A 25,417-nucleotide genomic window follows, 5' to 3' on the forward strand; every position below is an offset into this window, starting at 1 on the left:
TTTTTTTTATTAGTTAATATTAAAACTGGTCATTTGGAATAGAAATACTCTAGGGAATTTAAGTGCTTAATTCACCCATCTTGAATATGTTAACATATCCATAAAAATGCACACACACATATACATACATAAGTTCATATGTATGCCAAGCTAATTTTATTTCCACTTCCGAATTATGTGCTAATAACATAAAAAAGCGATGCTCATGTAAACTGCATTTTTTTTACTTCCCCACGACCTTGGCAGCGCATACATCATAAAAACCAAAAAAAAGAAGAAACTAATAAAATATGAAAATAAAAAACTCAATCCTTTTTTTACATGATGCAGCAGAAATACTCTAATCAACCGACTGACCACCGATGAATGGCTTCCACGCTAAAAACAAACAAAAACAAGGAAAGCACAAGAAAATTATAGAGAAAAAAGTTTTTGCAATAAAAACTTAAAAGTAGCAGAGCAACAACAAAAAAATTTTAACAAATCGTTGAAGGTCTTCAAACGGCAAAAGAAGCAAACCACTACGAAAGTGTTTTCTTTATTTTGGTTATCAGTAACTGCTGCTTTATTATTGTTTTTGTTTTTGTTTTGCTGCTTAGTATTGCTATAGCTACATATAAAAAAAAATTGGCGCGCGCCAACTACCAACCAACATCCACTAGAAACAAAAAGTAAGAAACAAGAAACAAAAAATTTAAAACAAAACTACCAAAAACCAACAAAACTAAGATACACTAACATCACAGCCAGCAGCAAGCGGCAAGCGGCAAACGGCAACAACAATAACACGCAATACTTCAAAAACAGCAACAACAATGATAATAGAAGTAGCAGCTGCTTAACGTAAATCAGCTTCATAGCCAGACAAGCGCCTCTAAAACGAAAATAAAAGCAAATTAAAATTGATATAAAGCTTTGTGACGTCACAATTACTCGTACAACTAAGCTGGTGCGCATAGCAAAAGCAACGCAGTCAATGCATAATTATAAAGCTCAATCCAAACGGCTGTATTGCGGCAGCGCAAGCAACAAATAACAAATCGAAAGCGCAAGCGCATAAATAACCAAAAACAAAAAACTTTAAGAGAATTCACAAAACTGAGCAACGCCGAAAGAATCAACAATCACACAAGTTTCTTTCGCTCACGGGAGCGGACGTATAGCGCGCAAAACTTTGAAAGCAAAATCCAAAATTTTTATTTTCAATTAACAGAACCTCAACTCGAACGTTTGATAAAATAAAAACCAAACTCCAAGTAGAAAAAAAAACAAACAAAAATCAAGGCAATAAACCTTTTCGTTCTTACAACAAAATTCAAAATCATTTTCCGTTAAACATTGATTCCTTTTTTTTAAACTTTTGGCTCGTGTTGTTGCTGTTGTTACTGTTGTTGTTTCCGTCAAATCCGTTTGCTTTTTGTTTTGCTTTGTGGATTTGTGCTGAAGAAGTGAATTAACAGTTAATTTTATTGCTTATAAAAGTGAAAAGGTTTTCATTACAAAACTTAGAATCAAACACGCAAGAAGCGAGACAGAACGTCGTGCTTAAATTATATGTAACATTTTAGAAAAAACTAAAATAAAATAAAATAAAATAAAATAAATAAATATACAAACAAATTTTAATTTGAATTAATGAATAAATATACAGTAAATAAAATAAAACAAAATTTTATTATAAAAAATTATGTAAAGGTGTTTTTTGTTGTTGCTTTTTTTTATCCAAACTAATTTCTTCGTGTTAACATTTAACAAAAAAAAAATATCTCTTGCAGAAATTACATAAAATCAAAAGTGAAAATATTTTAAACAAAAAAATTAATTATACAAAATGGTGAAGAATAACAACGTTTTGCCTGAGGCGATGAACGGCAGTCTGCCAACAACAAACGCCACAAAGGATATACCACAGAACATGTCAAACGAAGCATCCTTCTCGAGCCGCGTCTTGAGCTGGTGGGATACGTTAACAGACTTCGCATGGTTCATTATATGTTCGATTGGTTACATATTCCAGGTGAGTCTCAAATATATAGAATTATTACATCACATTCAAAGGAACATGTGTTCTTCCAGTGTTTTTTTTTTATAATAAATCTAAAGTCAGTTACGCTCTTTCAATTCTTTTGTTGGAAGTCCAACGGTATATATATATATATACATATGTATATATATATATATATATATATATATGTATATATGATTAGAGAAGACACAAATAGGAAATGTAAAAAAATTAAATTATAATAAAATAAATTAATAGTTAAGACCGTGTGCGAGTTCAAGTAAATTGAGATAAATTAAATTGAAATTTCCTCGGGATTCCATGCAAATTAAAACCATCCTTTTAGTTTCGTAGTGCTATTGCTACCAACTTTATTGTGTTCGATCTCAAGACTAACTTATCGTTAACATTTTGGTCGGTTTTCGATCTGAAGGATCTGAAGTAACGGATCCTGATAAGATGTGTTGTTTAATACAATAAATAATATAATATATTTTACTGTTTAGGTTTAATAGATAATATTTCGTTGTTTGCTTAGGACAGACAATGATAGATACAATAGTTAATATAATGTGTTTTAGGAAACGATACTTGATAAGTGTAAATAAGTGCAGTGCAAGTTACTGCATTTAGTATTTTTCCGTTAAAAGTTTTCAAATTCATTATTTATTTATTAAACATCTTATAAAATTTTCACAATAGTACCAACTAGTTTACCTCATGTTTATGTAATTTACCCTGTTCGAAATTCTGGTAAATATCAACAATCGCTGCCATACCGACATAATTTACCATTTCACTCAATTTACTATCAATTTACTCGAACTCGCACATGCCTTAAGTTATCATTTTAAACTGTTATACAAATAAGTATTATACTCATGTATAATAAAATAATGTCGTTTTTGATTGGCAAATCAGAGATAACTTTTTTACTCCAGATTTACTTTTAGTACAGTTTTCATTTTCGATTGCTTAAGCTCTGGTAAAATGTATAACACTTGAGATCAATTTATAATGCTCTGGATATTATGCCAAATTAATTAAATTACCGTTAAATTAACAGCTGTTTCAATATAATCAACAATTAAAATTTATCTGACATTAAATTAAAAATTAATTTAAAAAAATATAACACAAAAATTAAAAGTAAATAATATAATACATCTGATATAAAATTAGTCAACTCGAGGAGATCATTCCTTTGATGACTTTCAAATATTCATTACTTCCTTAAATATCGCTAAAACAAAAAAAATCTAGAGCGGAGTGCTTTATGAACGATGTTAGGTATTTTAATGATCAATGGAATTGGGGGGATTTGGGTTAGGCTAAGGCCCCTATGCACTACGACCAGCTTGATGTAATTGCCGTGAAGTTAGTTGAACAAAACCATTTCTAATATATAGTCATAATTTAGTAATAGCAAAATAAATATAATATATTAAAATATATATTAATTAAATATATAGAAAAACCGAAAATATAATTTCGAAATTTGAATTGAAAGTATGAATTTAAATTTATGTCTATACCTATATGCATTTTTTATAATTATAATATTTTTATTTATAAGTTTATATATTAACGGATATAAAATAATGATATAATAATTTATTATGTATTATATATTTTTAAAATAGAGCTAAAAACTATAATTTACAATAACACCAGAATTCTACTTCTACCTGTATGTAATACAGAGTATTGTAATAATTTATAATATAACGAAGTTTGTAAAGTTATAAAAAATTTATATTTTTATTTATTAAATTTTTTTTTTTTGTGATTAAAAATATTATTTAATAATATTTGAGCGGGCTAATTGGTCATTTAATTAAAAACCATACTTTATTATTTATTTTTAAATAAATTATATTTTATTGAAGTATTATTTCAATATGGGTCATAGCAGACTCATCAAATGTGTATAGAAAGCTTCAACTTTATCACTTCAGCAGAGATATAGTCGTACTCTACTATAAGTGTTTTTTGAACGATTTCCGCTTTAAGATCTTCGGTGTATGTAATGTCTAGAAACGACAGAAAAATAAAAAAAATTTTATATATATATTTTTTCTTAAATTAAAAAATTACTTTTATTGTATTTTATTGTTATATGTATATTGAACTTTAAAAATATTATTACATGTAATCCAATTGCTATTCACAGTTTTTTATAAATACTTATATACGTTCATAGTAACAGTAATTATACTTTATATATACAATACACAATATCGGTAATAAATTTATTTTGATTTTATTTTAATTTGAACGTCTTAATACAAAATTACAGATAATCACAAAAATAAACCACATAAGCTACAATTAACCATTTATTGCTTAATAATGAATTAATAATTATAAATTAATTAAATTTTTATTTCTCGTATACGTATAAAAAAACAGATTATACTTTTATAACAAAATATTTTAACAAGTTAACGTTAAAGGGAATTAATTTTTCCTGAAAATCCGTGATTTTTAGAACCTGCAAGCATCAACAACCTCAAATCCTGTCTTTAAAAAGTTCTAGAAAACAGAACGGTGTCCGCTTAAAAGGCTTGCAATCAATCTGAATTCAGATTTGTGACTTACTCAAATAAGATGTTTGATTTATTCTTCTTTGACGTTGGTCTATGACTTCTTCATATGGTCTATAAACGAACGCTAGTACCGCTCTATCCGCTCTGCATAGATTTTACTTTTAGTGTTTTTATTAAATCGTACATATACAAAGGTACATATAAATTAATATGTAAAATATATTGTCAATAGTTTTTTTAAGATTTTAAGATAAAGTATGGTCAGAAATATAGTTAACAGTTTGGCCCTTTTATCTTCGCTTAAAGTCAGGATTATATATATGACCTACATAATTGAACTCTCTAAACTGAAACAAAAATCAATTTTTAATACTTTGATTTACAGGTTTGATAATACATAGATGAAATCTTTATTCTTGCATATAAAAATATAATCTATTAGGTTTTATAATCTATAATCTTATATTTCTATTCACCTCAACTAAAATTACTTCTACAACCATTTTAAAATTTATTCATTATCGAAATTTCCAAGACAGAATGAACTTAAATCTCTTCTCGGGAGCAATGCTTTTAGGTAGTTGCATCAAACACACAGCAAACATGTGTCAGTCGTTAGAGTTGTAAGATAAGTAATTATATATAGTAAAGATAGAATATTTTAATATCTGATATTCTTTGGGTTAATAACGCAAACCGTATTACATTATTACGCTATAAATATAACGTAAGTCTTTTTATAACACTAGTAATAGTCTTGTAGTCCTATTGTAACAAAATTGAGTCTTATTATAACAATAGTAGATTTTTTATAACAATAGTAAGTCTTATTAACATATAACAAAAGTAAGTGTTATTATAACAAAGTAGGTCTTCTTATAACAAAAGTAAGTGTTATTATAATAAAAGTAAGTCTTATTATAACAATAGTAAGTCTTATTATAATAGTAGTAAATTTTATTGCAACAATACATAATATATATATGTAACATATAATATGTTATAAGACTTACTATTGGCACTGAATCGTGATTTTTATAATATGACCCAGATATCAATTTCTAAAACTCCAATTGGCCAGAGAAGCTAAAATTAACAACAATTTTGGAGAAGTTTTTTAATCAATACATTATGTTTTTTTAAATTAAAGTTTTTGTTTAAGGTACTCTGGTCTTATGACTGGGGTGCAAATAATTTTAAATTCAATTCATTTTTTCACCCGACTTTCGTTGGCTTTTTTTCAACATCTTCAGGGGCATTTAAAAGTGTTTTTTATTATTTAATAATTATAATTAATTAAAAAAATTTTGTTTGCAGAATATAGTTCTAATGGTTCTAATGTTAGTTTTAAAGTCCATAAAGAGTTCGTTATGTACAGCGAAAGCACAATAGACAATACTAATCGTTTTAAAACTATTAGTGAATTTTGGTTTTTAGATTTGGTTAGAATGACAAATAGAAGAAAGTTCGCAGTTTTTTTAGGATCTCATCGATCGTCAATTATAAGGGACTATTTGATTAAGCACACTATTTTAACTGGCAACAGATTTGTGTATCTTTACTTTTTTAGGAGAAATCATTTCATGATGAAAAGAAGCACATTGTGAACATGTAAATTTTCCGAAAAGTTTGTGTCGACATCCCGAAGGACATCATTTCAAACGATCTAATCCACACAAATCACTGTTCTAATTCAAATTATTGAAAATCCCTATATCGATTCAAACGTTGCTAAGCTCTAGTACGCATTTTGTTGATATATATTTTTATTTTATTTATATAAGTAAATTTATTACAATTAAATACAATAGCATTTATAGAATTACATGAAATATTAATAGCCCTTTATTTTTAATGAATACTTTCCAATATACGAAGATAGTTCTACATCAAGATTTTTCATTAAGATTAAAAAATATTCCAACTAGTTTATAAAATTGAAATTTTTAATTACACTTGTCTTTATTAATTATTTATAAATTACATCATTTTGCATAGTAAACTTGTCTAACATCAACTTTTAATGCATAGATCTTTTCTATTTATCTCCTTTCATCCCCTTTTAATAAAATCCCCCTTACATGTCGTTTATAATTTATATTTCCACACCAGAACGTAATGAAATGAATGCAAATTTTATTAATTTTATACAAAACCCTTACTTATAGGTATAGAACATTACATAAAAAAATAATATAATTGATTTAATATCGCTCTATAGGTTCGAAGCGCTCGCTAAGCTATATTTTAACCTTGACATATACTTAGTAATAAATATCAGAGCAAATATTAAAATTCTGTCAAATGTAAGAATTTTTGTACCTTTTTTATTGTAAATAGACTTTTAGTATAAAATTTATTTTTATTTATTATTTAAATAAATATAAGCTTGTAAAGATTTATTTATTTTATACTTTCAACAATTAACACTAAGTTTTATGATATTCGAATGATTATATGATGATATATACATATGTATATATTACTTTTATAAATATCATACACACATAAGTCATTCATAGGTATATATGTATTTACATTATATTTATATATCTTGTATCAGTTATGCATATATATTGCTATATATATAGCAATATATATATATCTTATATATATGTATATTAATATATTCTTTAGATCCTATTATTAGACATGAAATACGATATCAAGTCAATATTCTTCATGAGAACTTACACAACATTTGATCTTTTTAAAGTAGTTTTTGATGCTGTGTCGGTATCTTCCTGGCAGTAACTCGGTCATTACTTGACCTTTACTCATTTCAGAAATGTATAGCCGTCAAAGAGACACTATTCTTCATATAATTAATTTTTGTGGACACAGTTACTTCCGTCCAGTCTTTCGATAGTTACTTGCGGTCTTCTACTGCTACAGTTCTGACAATTATACGAATTAGTTCGAACAGTTTTAACACGTTAAACAGTTGTTAAACGATTCATATTGTAAAATGGCAAAACTTAAGCAAAACTTAAACATGTTATGCCTAGAATGAGAGTTATATTTGATATATATTACTGCTGCTAAATCAGGAATATGAAATGGATATGTAAAATATATATAAGTGCTTTTTTTTTTAATTTTTATTGCATTGATGCATAAAAGTATCTAAAAGTAAATCAGTTCGTTCGCTAATTATTATTTTACTTTAGTTTACGGTCTTGATAATTTTTCTGTTTTTATCAGTTTACAAATTAACAAGATTATATTAATAAGATTTAATAATATTTATTTTAATTATAACTTTTAATTTCGAAATAAATATACAACAACTTGTTTTATTTAATGACCGAATAATTAACGTTTGTAATTTAAAAACCCATTACGCCTATATTTAGGCTATCTGAGTTTCGTTCATCTTCTCCATTAATTCAAAATTGTTTTCAATAAAAATATGCCTAAATTGCGATACATAAGATCTGAATAATGTATATATGAATGTGTTATATATCAATGATATATGTATGAATGAAACAATTTTTATAGAATTTTATATATAATGAATATTATACATATATATATATATCAATGATATTGCTATATCATTACATTGATATCAGTGATTACATTGGTAATACATATATTGGTGATAAGTAATATCAATGTGAATGATATATACATGAATTATATTTATATGAATAATATTTATACGAGTGATATAAATCAAATTTATATATGAATATTATTTAAATAGTTAGTATATATATGAATAATATACATACTTTAATTACTTATAAATAAATGCTATTTCTATAATGGATATATATTCAAATAAATAAATAAATAAATTAATATTATTTATGTTATATGTGAATTATCTATATATGCAAATAATATACATATATACGATATTTAAATGAATGTATATATAGTGGTGATATGTATAGGAATGATATTTACATGTATAATATATATATTACATATATCACTTATATATACATATATATATATTTGATATATATATATATATATATCACTTATACATATGTATATGCATTTATTAATATATATCACTTATATATGCATAACTGATACAAGATTTATAAAAATGATATAAATAACATATATATCTATGAATGACATATGTATGAATAGTATGTATAAAACTGATATATACATATGTATATCATTATATAAATATCATACAAATGATATGTTATGTACATAAATGAAATATCATATATACCAACAATACAACATATATGTATATGAATGATATTTGTATCCCTGATAAAATATGAATATTATATATACGAACAAAATTTTTGTGAATAATGTATACATCTTTTATATATCCATGAATGATACAATATTTATATAGTTGATACACATATGCATAATATATAAATATATATATATCAATAATATGTATATAAATGATATATAATTAAAAAATGAATGATATGTGTATAAGTAATTTGTATATAAATGATATTCAGCATATATATATATTATTGATATATATATGTATATATGTATTAAGTATGTTTGCATAAATGATTCACAATATATATAATGTACATTTATATATAAGTCTAAGAATGTCACATGTTTGAGCGATATGTGCATAAGTGAATTGTAAGTAAATGATACTCATTTATGTGATATATATGTATATTAATATATATCATAATACATGTTATATATATCGATAATAAAACATATATGTTATGCTCCATATAAATATATATATTATATATTAATGGTATATTAGATATACATCTGATGTATATATATGATATATGAATGGTATATTAATATGTACATTCATGATACTTTTGTAAATAACTTGTATATGAATTCAAAAATATCTGATCATATCAGCAGATATATTTAATTAATTTACTGAAAATTGCTCCTGCTTTCTGGTTATTTTCATTTTTGATGTATTGGCTTTAATCGGCATGAAAATGATATCAAAATGATACCAAAATGAAACCAAAGTAAAGATACGTTAAATGGCATACATTACACAAGTTTTCGATCCGGCATCGCCTTACGGTTTTATCTTCTGAAATTGCTTTATTAGTGCAATAATGTAGTGTAATATCTTGTCCTTTAAAATTAACAACCATAAAAGAGAAGGTAACTTACTGGCATGCATAAAATCCTTCATGCTTCATTTCATCCTGCCACAAAACGAATTCTCCACGTGCAACTAAGAAGCCATAAAAGCTGAGCCGCTAAGCTCGGTCTACCAGCGGTGCGCTTAAAGACAGCCAGGTATGGAAGAGCAGTACCTATATGTACGTATGAAGTGTTAAAATACGTAAAATAATAAAATAAATTTTTTTTTTATTTTCAATTATATATATAAAAACTACAAACTGTAAACAAACAATTATGCTACAAAAATATTAATCGATTGATCAGCTCTGCGCGCTGTAAACAAAAATAAAATCCAAAATTAAACTTAAGGTCTGAGAGATAGATGTGTTAATTTTAATTGTAATCTAAAATAAACATTTTTTTAATAAAAAAAAATACTATTATTTTTTTTTTTTTTTTTTAATTGTTGTGTTTGAGCGGTTTTATTTCCCTAAGCTATTAACTGAATTTGAAACTGATAACCTTTGCATTTGCATTTGAAGTAGTGGCTTTTATGTATTTATGTTATTTTTAACTGATTTGTTGCTTTTGTTTGTGCAAGAGATTATATCAATGTTAATGCGTTACTACTTGAAAATACTCGTAATTGTTGATGGAGCAGTGGAAGATGGATGGACTCATGGCGTACACTCATGGCATACGAACTCGCGAATGACCTTTCTCAATGTGTAATGACTTGTGCCATTAAATGTGCAAATGAAAAAGTTTGTAAATAAGACCAGTTAAAAAACAACTTCATTTAAACCCATTTAAATGCGTACCCAACAGACCTAGTGAACTGCGTTACTACTTGAGTCCAAAAATTTTACTTTCATTAAATTCACAAACCAAAAAAAAAGCAATCAAAATTTGCGATTTTGCCAAGAGATTTGCGATTTGATATCTGTTGTGTATATGTTGTATATATGCGGATTAAATGTGTTTATGAGATATTTACAAAAAAAAAAGATATTTAAAAAAAAAATCCCTTAAAAAATTGTTCATAATAAAATACATAAAATATATGGCAATGTAACAAACTGAAGAAATTAGTGTGAACAAACCTAAAAACAATAAAAAGTTTTAAAAAAAAACTGTTTTTCATTAAAAAAAAACAAAATTTTGCTTTCATCATTTCCTTTACAAACTTGACCCGTCAAAATGGACCAATCTATGTGACGTCATTTGACTAGATATTCCATATTGTAATAGCGTGACTCTGAAGCTTCCGTAACGCTGTTGTCTAAAAACTTTTTAAAAATTAGTTGAAAAAAAAAATTTATATATATTATTTACAAGTTTTTTTGTACAAATTTTTTTTATTTTTGTTATAAAATAACATTTTATGAACAGTAACTTTTATTGTCTTTGAAGTGGGTCAGTTTATTGCAGTTGTAACAATTGGTGGATAGTTTAATATAAACCATGTGAAAAAGTGGAACTGAAAATAAAATTTCAATTATTTTTATATAGATTTTGTTTCGTAATTGAATTAAACTTTTTTGATTATAAATAAAAAAAAAATTTCAAATTTCTTATAACCAACAATAGACTCTGTAGTACAACACTCCTTAACACTCCTAAATAAACAACACAGTGGCAACTTCAACATTCCACAAATCAATTGTTTCTTCTCTGACTTGATTAGCTAAATAGCCTAACATTTAAAAGCCAAGCTATTAGTTTGTTGTAGAAACTTGGACCTTATGAAAGCTAATTATATATACCATAGTTTTTATTACAATCATGAAGATTTGTTTATGTTATTTTCGATTTGCGTATCTAGCCTAACTTTTTCATTCGAGATTTACTTTTAGTACAATTTTCCTTTTCGATTGGTTAATCTCAAACAATATATATAATACCAGAGCCTAATTTATAACAATTTGGATATTATAAAAAATTAGTTAAATTACCCGGAAATTAACAACCGTTTAATGTTATATGACCACAATATTTGGGGGCTATACTTAATATGTTAAATTGAGCTATAAAATTTTAGAAAAAACAAAAGATCCAGATCAAATCTATATTTGCCAATCGAAAACGAAGTTAGGTTTTTAATCAGAAGTATAGAATTTGTTTTTAACCAATATTTCAACTTCAAATAGACAATATGAAATTAAACATCTCTCCAACAGTGCCACTTTAGGAATAACAAACATATAAGTAGAGAGAGAACCACATTTTGCTGTATATTTTCTAGGAGTTTCAGGATGTTTTCTCCAAGATGATCTTCGAAATTTATCAACACATTAAGTCTAGATTTTTTCATTGTTTTGAAACTTACAAAAGAATCTGAGATAATTTTTAAAAACAATTCAAATATATTTGTCAATCGTGGTGCCATCTATGTGTCATCTTAGCAACGCTTTCAGATTAATCTAATATTTTTGTAGTTATGTTAGTGTTCATATATAGTTTTCATAAATACTTATGTCGAATCAAATCACACTTCACCTGTCACGTCATATAAAGCAGCTGTTAATTTTGGGCTAAACTTACCACTCCCGTAAATTTCTAGAGTATAATAAATTAATCTCAAGTGTTGTACTTTTCGCTCGAGATTCACCAATCCAAAATGAAAATCGAGTGAATCTCGATTGAAAAAGATTACCATTCGAAAATGACATAAGTAACTCAAAGTTTGGTATAGTGTTTAGTATTTGAAAGTTTTCCATCTTAACCAGCTGTTCAGATTATAGAGTGTACTATATAAAACAATATATATATTATAGTTTATATTAATATATTTATGTGTAATAATTATAATAATAATATATAATACACTGTATATACTATATATATAAATATATATGAGGTTAGCATTTAGATAGCTTTAGCTTTATTATCCACTTACTATCTATTAGAGCAGACACCTGCACTCTCTACAGTTCGTATCCACTTTTCATATCTACAAATTTGTTCTATGTATTATACTTTGTTTAAGGTCAATTCTTAACATCATAACTTCAGAATATATTCCATGTAGTAAATTGCATAGTGTAGAGTATCTTAATCATATGATCATATAAATAATATAAAATTCTTGGAATAACTTGTGTCCGTAATCAATCAATCAGTTAAACAATTATTTTTTTTTTTTGCTTATAAATAAATCATAAATTACTTAACATTTATCTATTTTGAATTATTATTAATAAGTTTCTGTTTATAGATGTTTTTTTTTATTAAATATTATATTTGGTTATTTCAAGCAGTTTGCAACTTAAGTTTCCAAAATAAAAACCAAGTTTGTAGCTTAGGTTTTTTCCTATTTGCCTAAAGCAATACGTTAAGTAGAAATTAAATTGTATATGGTTCTTTGAAATATTGTTTATTATATTTTTATATATGTTCATTATATATATGTATAGATGTAGTAAAAAAAAAATCCATTAGTTTTGCCTCAAATTGAAGGCTTATTTACCATAGTTAGAATGATGCGGTATAGGTTAAATATGCGTCGTTTTGTGTGAAAACTTGGTGTTATTTTGAAGGTAATTTGATTATGCCCCTCTCATTGAAATTCTCATTCCTATTGGCAAAAATTTAAGACAGTCGATTTTTATAAGACTCTCTTAAAGCGAATTTTTTATCAAAAAAATCGTCTATTATTCGCCATGGACAGGAACAGTTTGGTGGTCTGGACTATTAAGTGGATTCACAACAACTTCCCAACCAGAACTTTCCAACAGCTTTTGGCGAATCATTATTGATGTGTGTGACCTAGTATTGTTCTGATGGCACACAGCTCCTCTCCTTATACCCAAAGCTGGCTGTTTCTGCGCGATTACCTTTCTTCAAATAGATGATTCCCTGCAAATCCTATCAAACACACAACAAATCTTTGTGGTCGTCAATTTTGACTTGGTCACCGTTTCAGCTAGTTCATCGCTATACGACCACAACCGTTTTTGCTTGACTTTGTCGTATATGATCACTTTTAATCGCCAGTCGGCAACCGCTTCTGAAATAGGTTGCGATTCAATTTTGTTGCGATTCATTAGCGATTCACTGTTGAAAGTGTGGCACTTATACATCGAGCTACGAGCTTCTTTCTGTATTCAGCCTTACTTAAACGGTTTCATACGGTTTTAGGTGCAATCTTTAATTTTTCGGTAATCCAAACAGTGTAAACTTGACGAACGGACTTGACAATACTCATGATTTTATCGACATTTTTGACAATTAGCCTTTCAGTGCTTAGTACATCCTTGACCTCGGAAATCGAAATTACCGAAACGGAATCGATGAAATCAAAATTGCGCATGATTGGCTGCTACAGAGTCAATATCCGTACCAGAACCATAAACACTATTTACAATTTCAGTCGCCTAGCTTGCGTTTTATGTACATAATATATATTTTTTATATACATAAATATATTTTTTTATAATTATTTTTATATAAATATTTTTTTATATATATTTTTTTATATATAGGTATATATTTTTTATATATAAATATTTTTTTATATATATTTTTTTATAAAGAGGTTTTTGGAACAATAGTAAACTACAACAACAAAAATTTATTTTTGTATTATTTTATTTAATTGAATTTTTTGCTGACCATACAGCTGTTTTCAGTATTGTCAAATACCCATTATCAGTGGTCGTAGAATTATTTCTTATATTTAATTATTTGTAAATAATTTTTTGAGATTGTAAATACCAGGAGTCGAACTCGTGTCCTGCCAAATTTGAAGCTCAGAGTCAGCGCACCTTAACCAAAATATTTTTTATGTAATTTTATATTGTATTAGTTTGTTTTTCTAGAAGAATAGTTATAGTTGATTTTTTCAATTACTAATTTCATTGTTATATATATTGTTTTTCTATATTTTTAAATAAATTTATTTTATTTGTTTGAGTTTAATTGTTTATGATTCTTTTTATTTATTAATTTTTTATATATTTATTTTTTATATACTTATTTTGAATTTCGTTTTTCATGTGTTTCTTTTTCATCATAAGTACATATTTTTTTTCTACATCTATTTATACATTTAACCAAAAATGCCAGTTTCGATTAAGTCATTATTTATTTAAATGATAATAAATAAATATTTATACTTTTGCTGAATCACAAAAAAATCTATGTTCATTTCCTACTCCAACTGGCCAATTATTATGCTATAAGCGTAAATATGAAAAGTCAAAATGAATAAAAAATAATCAAATTAAACTCGAATTATATTTTTTTTTTTGTATTATGAAATCTATTTCAAAAAAAAAAAATTTAAATTATAACACGCAAAGTAACAATTTGCATCAAATGTTGTTAAAAAAAATTTCTTTTTAATATCAAATTTTAATTTGTATAAAATTGTTTCGACTTGATGTACTCATCTCATCTCGAAGCTCCTAACTTCGAGTTGACTGAACAGCGAACTTAATTTAAATCTTCCCAGACAATTAAGGCAGGCATTTAAAAATTCTCTACTTCAGTTTTAATTATAATTATAAGCATCATTTTAAATTTAAATTTAATGAGTTTAAACTACAGAAATTGCTCACAATTTTTTTAATTATAATTTCATTACTTAATGACATTTAAAACGATCAAAAATTATTATTAACATATTTATTAATAATTAAGTAATTTGTTGGTTGTTTTTTGGATAAAAAATATACGCATTTATGATAAGAAAAGAAAAAAAAAATTTACCTGATTTATTTAAAAAAAAAAATGTATTTAAATTAAGTAAAAAAATAAAAATGCTGCAATTAAAACAATTTTAGAATGAGCTGGGCCGGGTGAGGAACCTGCTAATTATTCGTATATGACGAATTAAGAAAATATACTTTGTACTTTTGTATTTGACTTGAAAATAAAAAATTATTTTTCCGACATTGTTTATAATATGAAACAAACAACAACAATATTTGATTGTCCGTAACGTAAAATAATAAAATATTTATCATATTTTCAGTACTCTAAACTAGACTTCAACAGCACTTTATTTATTTTAGTGCTTAACAGTCAATATAAATAAATGTGTTTTGGATGTATTTGAAACGAGTCCAAAATAACCGGGTGAACTCTCTTTAGTAGTTACATTATATTTAGGCTTATTGGTCTGCCTTCTCTTCTCAATAAGCTATTTGAAAAGATATTATAAATATATATATATATAAGTAAATAAGATGTAAGTTAAGAACAACAAAATCCTTATATTGTTAGCATAAAACAACGTAATAAAGACAATATTAATCTTCAAAAACACGTTGGCATAGTATTCTTAAATATTAATGTTGTTTTTTATACATTATAGTATTATATTCTTATTTTTAAAATATTAAGAGTATTCACACTGTCTTGCAAACGCATTGCAAAGTGCCCGAAATCTTCTCTCAGTCGCATAAATTTTTTAAGCAGAGCAGAAGAGTTTTTGAAACTACCATCCATTTTGCTGAATAATCTTAATAGAATAGATATCCAGAGAACTTTAACTAACTGGATTACTGTGGGGTTTTGAAACTTTTTCTGAGGGTTGAGGGTTGATGAGGGTCCTACTAAATTCGAAACAACCGTACAGCAAAGATAGCCCGACCTTTTATGACTTTTGTGAGTTTGTTTTTATTATTATAATAATAATTATTATTATTATAATTTTATATTATTATTATTATATTTTATGTTATTATTATTATAATAATTAGTTGGCCATTACAGACGTTAATTGGCAGCGTCCAGTAGGCTCTTTCACCTAACCTCAGTGGCTTGTTATCGTCAGTTGGTAGTAATAAGTGCCTTTATATCGTTGGCCACCTTATTGTTCAACGAAAATCCAGATATCTTCTACCACATTTTTCTTTAGCGAGTGTAGAATTACACATCGTTACTGCCTTTAATCCTTCACATGATTAAGTCCTCAAAGTCGCTGAGTTTCACACATTAATTCACACATTATATCGTTCCATTTAATTCTATACTCACTATCAACGCGTAAAGGACTATAGATCTTTCGAAAAATTTTTCTCTCGTATGCTCCTTAATATCTTCTCAACACTGTTAGTTATTGTTCAAGCTTCTGCGCCTTATAAGAGTACATACCTTATAAGAGCATTTTTTTGACAAGAGTAATACTTCATTAAATCTTTAAGTTAATTATATTTTTGGCATTTACATTGGTTTCCAATGTATTGGAAAAGAAGTGAAGAAGCATTGAGATGGGAAAAACTTGATGGTTCTACTATTTCGAAATTGTATAAGTAAATATTACTTGAATTTTTCAAAAAAATCTTTCTTAAGTAGTTTTAAAGCATGAGGGCACATTTATTCGTAGATTTATTTTTTCTCCTTTTTTTTTAATATTTTTTTTTATATTTTTTTTTTTTTAATTTTTTATTTTTTATTTTTATAGTTGATAGCTAACTTTACACTGTTGTTTATTCCACTTTACAACAGTATTAAATAGTTGCTTAAATAGTGTGAAGATGCTGAAGAAATAATTGAAATGAATTTAGTGGAACTATTCTATTATAATGTGACATTTTTTTAACATGAATTTTATAATTAAATAAATAATATTAATAAAAATTTTTTTAGTTTGATTTTACTGATAAATAATTATCAAAAAGAATTTTTGTTTAGTGTTTAATGAGAGTTATAGTGAGTTGTGATGGAGGGAGGAACAAGTCCTTCTCAATTACCTAAAAAAGTCGTTTTGAATCCATAAAAAATGTTGGTCATACTTAGTATAAATCAATCTCATGTGTCCGTGTCCTTCCTTAACTAGAAGAAGATTAAAGATATTCCTATGCCCTTTTCTCATCGATCTGACTGAGCTGTCATCCTGTAAGGTTAAGGACCTGGCCAAATTTATAAAACTGTCAGGTCGGTTTTCCTTTACCTAATGGAAGAGGCGTTATCTTCTTTCGGCATTGGCTTTATACTAATTTAAATCTATGTACATACCAATGCCAATGGGTACCACAATGGGTCATCATTTGTGTTTATTGGGCTTTTTGGAAACGAGCCCGCTACTCCAACCTAACTTAACCTAGTTTAAATCAAACAAAAATTTCTGAAACAGTTTATCTGTAAATTTTGAAAGTTTTCACTTAAACCTATTAACATTCTGGAAGTATTCGGTATTTTCTTATATTGACGAAAGTGGTTTATCTCTCATACACATTTTAACATAAATGTGTAAATTTATTTTAATACCTTTAAGTTGGCAAGAAATTGGCCTTTGTCTCATCCTCCTGTATTAATATTTTTTTCTTTCTTTTTATAAAAGATATCTTTTGTTTGAGGTAGTCCTTTGTTTATTACTCGTAAAAAAGTTTAGTATAGATATTTCTCCGAAAATCATAAAAATTAAAATGATCAAATAAGTACAAACACGAATGTATAACTTTCATTTCAATGATAAAGAACAGCTGGAAATTTTTTTTAATTTTATAATTAACGATTGAAGTTTTAGTCACAATAAAATTCAAGAAAAAAAAATACCTTTTAATTAACAATTGGTGTTATAAATGAATTTATTTTTAACGCAAAAAACATTGCTAATTATTTTAAACTGGCGACGTGTGATGCAACCAAACCTGACCAAAAGTACCCATATTTTTATTACATATTTTTACCTAAAGATGACTATAAAATGCTTCTAGATCACCTTAAACTAAAAATGTATCTAATTAAATTTTTTACAAAACGTTCAGTTAACAGCGTCTAATATTAAAGCATTGGTCTTTGCTGGCATTTATAGCAATTCACAAGCGGATTTTTAAAGTAGCCAAGTTGGTAGCACTGCGTTGCGCTCATGAGTGGGTTAGTGCGAACGTGCGGTTCAAACTGACCTGCCTTAGTTAGTCGATATAGATACACAGTAATGTTCATAATCAGAATTGCATAATCATACAGATATTTTTGGTTTTTTTTTCAATTTTTTTTCGTCCATTCTTTGCTCTACTGAAGTGTCTATGCATTTCGTTGGTTGTCATGAAATTGTTTAAACGTGCATCGTCGAAGTTTAACTTTTTACAACCCACAACGACGACATCAATTACCACAATCAAAATTGCAGCAGCAGCAGCAGTTATCAACAACAACAGACTCCAGCAGTCGACAAAAGTCAGCAAAGAGTCTACAAGAAGTCAGCAACAGTGTGAACATTTACAACCGCAAAAACCTTAAATGACAGCAACAAAAAAAAAAAAAAAAAAATATCTGACATTTAATGCAATTGTTTTGGAACTAAATTTTTTACCTTTTAGTTTCTTATCTTTGGCATATGCAATTTGCAGAAATATACACAACAACAACAATCCAAAAAAAACCTTAAACAATTTAAATAATAATTAAATAATTCAAAGTCAGTGGTGAGGTTAAGTACGAACAAGTTATAGTTTCGTCATGTTCAAGTAAAAAAAACATTAATTAAAAAATTAATTAAATAAATCAAATCTTGAAGGAAAAAATAAAACATGACATTCCATCACTCAAACAATTTTAGTTGGGCTGTACTTCACCTAATCATGCCTAGATGCCTAAAAGATATAAGTCTTAATTAGATTAAATGAATTATATACTCACTGAATTGCTTTTTGAGGATTAATGTTGTGAGATCCAGTCATAAATTCTTTCTTTATACTTTTTATAATCCGCGATTTTATATACACACATTTTGTTGTTGTGGAGACCCATAGAAATCTGCTGCTATAGTCTCTTTTGGGAGTGGTATATGAGGATTAATTTTGTGAGATCCAGTCATAAATTCTTTCTTTATACTTTTTATAATCCGCGATTTTATATACACACATTTTGTTTTTGTAGAGACCCTTAGAAATCTGCTGCTATAGTCTCTTTTGGGAATGGTAAACAATACTTGTCCGTCGAAATTGACGAATGGCAACGGAATGTAGAACTGATCGTTTCTGGTATGGTACTTACAAATTACCTAAAAGATAGGTGAAATGTATCGTTCAGCGAACGTTTTAAATAAATTAAAATCTCTTAAAAATTATACATTTTCGATACCCAAAAAAAAAACAAAACGGAAAAAATTTATGCATGCAACTGGTATAAGACCACAAGTTCGTCATCAGTCCATGCTATATCATATTTTAGCGTTATTTTAAAGTATTTGAAGTTATTAAATTAATTTTACTAAATTTCTCAGTAAATTTGTAAATAAGGCGAAAAAAGTATTTTGATGATTGTATTAAAATTGATAAAGGGATATTAAGAAAGACTGAACCTGTTTAAATTATTTTTAAAAATGGAAGAAACCGAAATCATACTTTAGGTTTAGATTATTTTCAGTAGATAGGAAAAAAACCAATATAATACCTCAACGTAATTAGAAACACTGTATATTACATGATCTATAATACATCCAAATAGTATTAAATTTGATTTTTACGTTAATATAACAGTAGTGACTATTTTTACTTTAACAGAAACTGTGATATTTCGAAATGCAATGAATTACAACAACAAAAATTCTTTTTATATTATTTTAATTAAAATATTTTTGGCTGACAATACGGCTGTTTCGAGTATAGCCAAGTATTTACCATCAGTGATCTTGGAAATTATTTCTTATAATTATAATAATAATAATTTAATATAATATAATATATATATTATATATAATATACTATGTATAATATATTATAATTATAATAATAATAATAATAATAATAATGTAATAAAATATAATAATATCGTAATTATTTATAAATAATTTTTTGAAATTGCAAGTACCAAGGGTTGAAGTCGTGCCCTGCCAAACTTGAAGCTCAGAGTCAGTATCTAACTTGTATGTTCAAACTTTGTTAGGTTTTTTTAATTTGCTGAGGAAATGTTCATTAACAAGTTCACTTGCTGTGTTTTATTAGAACGAAATCCTAAACCAGCTGTAGAATAATTAAATTGATTAATTATATTTTTATTTTTATTCTGAATTATTAAAATTCCACATTCAAATAATATTAAAATCTTAATACTGAAACTCTATTATTAGAATTTATTATAAAACAAACTTCATTATTAAGTGGTATGGGTTATGAGCTATAAATTCTCTTTTTGGATATGTAGGTTTTTGTTAAATTTAGCAGTATCATACAGAATAACTTATAAGTCATATTATTAAATTTGGTTATTTATTATGTTACTAATTTAGTTTCGTTACTAATGTACCATGTCTTTGATTTAATGTAATGCAATACTCTAATAATAATTCAATCGAATACAACCAAAAATCCATAAAGAAAACATTAATCAAAAATTATTATCTTATACGTATATGAATAAATAATATATTCAAAATAATTGATCATGTCTTGTCTTAAGTATGTATTAGGCTAATTTCGTAATGATTTATTCATTTTCATAAGCATACTTATTATTTTCGGTCTGTAATACTAGTAGAGCTCTACCAGTTTATTTTATGTAAACATTAGAGACACGAAACTTATCGTTTTTAACTGCACAAAATTAAATTCTACACAAATATTACACAATTATACAGTCAAATGAAAAGGAAATTGCTAGAAAAACACGAACTTCCTCTCCAGTCACAAAGTGTAATTCGAGGAGTATTAATTTGAAAAAATATTTGAAATGTTGAAAAAAAAAATATTACCCAATTTCGGCTAAAATATCAAGTCATGAACTCTGAACGTGACAGCTATAAACGACAACTAAAAACCAATAACCTAACATGCAACACGGCAGCGCGGCAAACCTACAAAACTATTTGCAAAGATTGCAACCAAATATTCGGCCAATCGAGCTACCAACAAAAACATAGAAAGACAAGATATCAAAGTGTAAAATTTCCAACGCTGAACGGGCTCTAGTAGTTTCAGTTTACACGAATCCAACTCTACGCCAAATCCACCAAATCCGCCAATCAACCAAATCGGCCTAACAAGTGAACAGCTGAACAGCTGAACACTCGCTGCGAATGGCTCGTTGACCCAGTTCAACTTTTGCATTTGCCGGCTCACCTGTATGGGAACTGCCAAAGCAGGATCGTATCGCTTTTATTTCATTTTTGTTGTAAATATTTCCCATATTTGCGTAAAAGATTTGTATAGTTTTTTTTACATCTTTTATTTTGCAGTTTTATATTAGCCACATTTTCGTGTTTATAAACGTCATAAAAATAATAATAAAAAATAAAAAAAAATATAAAATAAAATTATGAAAAAATAAAAACGTTTTGGCGGGCACTTCAACTTGTTTAGCTCTGCATATGGGGCATGAAGCGAAATGCGAAAACGGGCTTCGAGAAACAAATATTTACAACAACAAAAGATACAGCCCAACGTCGATTGAATTCTGTTGTCATAGATAATAAAATTTCTCAAATTTGCTATGGCACCCACACAGCTAGCGAATTGTGTCAATATTGACGTCTCAATAGGCGAAGACGTTTCGAAAGAACATGAACATCGTTTATCTAGTGATTTATTTTGCATATACATAGATTAAAAAAATAAAGGGTACTGGTATCGAAATTGCGAAATATATGTTGTCATGATCAAAATAGAAGAAATCATACAGTTGAAGGAGGGACATGGGTCAATTATAATTGTAGCCACGGGGGATATAATAGAAAAACTATATAAAAATTAAATTTTAAAAATAAAATTTTATGTATCTACAATTTTATTTTAAGATATTCAGATGATTTATTTAACAGTTAATGCTTTTAAATATATCTTAAAACTGATTTAATTAAATCAGTTTAAATCGAACACTAAATTTTTAAGCATTAAGGTTATAAATTTACCTACATATTAAACTCAATGAAACTTGTTTAAATTATTTAAACAAAAACTGCCGTTCACACTGAATAAATGAATTCAAACATTAATAGTTTTAATCATATTTTTTAGTTGTGTTTTTGATTAGTTTATTATATTATTTAGGTAATATTTATTAAGGCTGAATCGTATACGTAAACAAAATTTAAATACTTCTTTAGGATACTCTAGTCTTTTACTTAAAAATCGAAAATGTTGATATTCTAAGTATTCTAAAATGTATCCTAAGAAAAAGACAAGACCAACCTAAATAAATAATTATATTTTGTTTATATATACATTCCAGTACCAAATGTTCTGAAATCGTATTTATAATAATTAACTTATGTATATATTAATAATAAAAAAAACAATTAATTAGGTAATTAATAAAAAAAAGTATATATTTAGAGTTCAAGATCCTAATTTGATATATACAGCTGTATAAATTAATTCATAATAATTTAAATACAAGTTTTTTTTTGGCAAATTTTATCATATATCCATGTTTAATACAGTATTTAGACTTTGAAAGTATCGTAAAAAATAAATTATAAAATATTTAAAAGATTGTCTTTCATTTTTCAATGCCGTGAATCCATTAAAATTTTAATTACACCTTCAGAACGTATAAGCAAACATCACACCTATCAAATATTAAAAAAAATTATAATATAAATATTGAAAAACTATTATTTAACCATAACAATACCATTTATATCACTGTTGGGATATTTCATCAGTTATTGCTATTCTTGGCCATCTACAACGGTCTTAATATCAAGCTCGTATGGTCATATTTAAGGTTAACCACTCATGTTTTTGCTGTCACATATGATGGGGCAGAGTTCTTTTAAGCTCGTTCTACTACGAATTAAATTTTTTTTATTAAACAAAAAATAAATCATATGTTTATAAGTATTTTTCTAAATTGTCATAAGTTCTTAACATTGGTCAACAAAAAAAAGATGGTTTATTTACTTAATTTTATAATAATATAATATTAGTACTTACCAATCTATTTGATATGACCTGCTATTTTCATTGTTCTAAGGTTGTCACATTTAAAAATGTGACAACATTTTTATGTTGTCACACTATATAATATAAATGAATTAAATATTATAATATTAACTTTTCTTTTTTTTTGTTTTGTGTTGTGGTGATGCTTTATGCACCGTCAAACCGATCATTGTCGGAATGGTGTGCCTGACTCTCTAACATTAATATATAGTATACGGACCAAAACACTCCCTTTTCAGCGAGATTTATTCCCCCTCGGAACCGCTTTCACATTACTTCGAGGAGGGTCTTTTTTATATTGTCATTTCAAGCCATGCTCTTTTGATTTTCGATCTGCGTCCAGACTTTTACTCTTTCACCGCAGTTTCTTGGTATCTGCACTATTGATTATTTTAATTTTTTAGATTTCCTTTCTAGATCTAATTTCTTAGTTTTGAGGACTTGAATCACATATGATTCTATCATTCGCCAACACGTCTCATTTTTTCCATTATATTTTCGAGATTTATTGGTCCAATCTGTGCTATTTTCTCTTCTCTATATGAGAGCCACCTATTACACGAATTGTTTAGTATTAAAATTATCAAATATTAAATTACAAATATTAAAATATTTTATTTTATAAAATTAAATTAAAATTTTTAATTTTATATAATAAAATTGAAATTAAAATGCAAGTATTATATACTGTATACATATTTTACTAATAAAGTACTCTTATTCATTAGTTTCGAAGTCTAAGAATTGCATTAGTGATCGATGTGCTGCTCACCACTTTAACTGCACCCACATTTACATTTTTACCAGATTGCAAAATTAAATTACCAAAGTGATTTTAAAATTTATCTGTTTTTTTGATTGCAATCAATATAAATGCTAATTTCCTACATTCAAATAATCTTGCAAGAAAAACAGATATGAAAAAGTTTATGCCTTTAATATTTTCATGAAAAATTCACAAACTTAATTGATTGCCAATTTAAGAAAATCAAAATAATCCACATACTCAACATAATCCACATACTCAACATAATCAACATACTCAACATACTTAAGGCACAAAAAGTATTTGTAAAATTTTTCAAAAATCGAATTAAGTACACAAATGAAAAAATAATAAACAAACTTATCATGTATAACAAAAGCAACTGTAAAGCAATGATTACAACAAAAACAACAACAACGACAACAACAGCAGCAATGAGGCTTTGCTCTTAAAGTCCAATCGAAATTGAAACTGAAATTGAAATTGAAAGTTCGTCTCTGTATTTACCTGCACTGCACAATATTGCCTGCCACTATGCCTTAATGCACATTCAACTTCGTGGTAACTCTGTGTAATGTGCCATTTGCAGAGTTTTTTGAGTTTATTTTTTTATTTTTCTTTTTTATTTTTTATTTTGTTAGTTTTGTAGTTTTTGTGTGTCAGACTTCAGCTAATGAGTGAGAGTACATACATACGAACGCATAATATTGGTTCAAAGCTTCGCTATGGCAGTATAAGCAGGAATACAATGTTTTCCTTTCAATTCTTACCTTTTTTTTGTTTTTATATTCCGTTTGCGTATGTTTTTGTTGTACTGTGTGATTAATTGCATCAATGGAAAATAAAACAAAAAACAAGAAGTAACAAAGCTCTTATGGTACAATGCTTTTTTTTCACTTCTGTGTAAAGTCAACAAAAAGAATCCGAAAAGCAACCAATAATGCAACCGGCAAATTTTCAGTTAAATAATTTTTTACTTTTATTTTTCTTTTTGTTTTGATTTTTATTTACATAGTTTTTCTTTTTCCTTTTTATTTTTTCTTTTTTGGTTTTTGTGTTAAATTTTTTTTGAAATTGTGCTACAAATATTATTATTTTTGTTGTTAATTGTTTTGATGGTTATTATTGTTGCATTTGTAATTGCATACGAGTTAGTAATAGTAAGCAAGAGTTGTGGCTTTTCTGGCGCAGTTCA

The 25,417-nt window shown here is 26.6% G+C and overlaps 1 protein-coding gene across 1 annotated transcript in view; it reads left to right on the plus strand.

The window, feature by feature from the left end:
• Positions 1-1,119: 1,119 nt before the first annotated feature.
• Positions 1,120-25,417, plus strand: part of LOC119662016 (estradiol 17-beta-dehydrogenase 11) — a 58,630-nt gene continuing 34,332 nt past the window's right edge. Inside the window, exon 1 of the mRNA XM_038071554.1 lies at positions 1,120-2,017. Within this exon, the coding sequence (XP_037927482.1) occupies positions 1,832-2,017 (186 nt within the window). The 5' untranslated portion in view covers positions 1,120-1,831. The remainder of the gene's footprint in view (positions 2,018-25,417) is intronic.

Source organism: Teleopsis dalmanni, chromosome X (assembly GCF_002237135.1).
Source record: "Teleopsis dalmanni isolate 2A chromosome X, ASM223713v2, whole genome shotgun sequence".
NCBI classification, from domain to species: domain Eukaryota; kingdom Metazoa; phylum Arthropoda; class Insecta; order Diptera; family Diopsidae; genus Teleopsis; species Teleopsis dalmanni.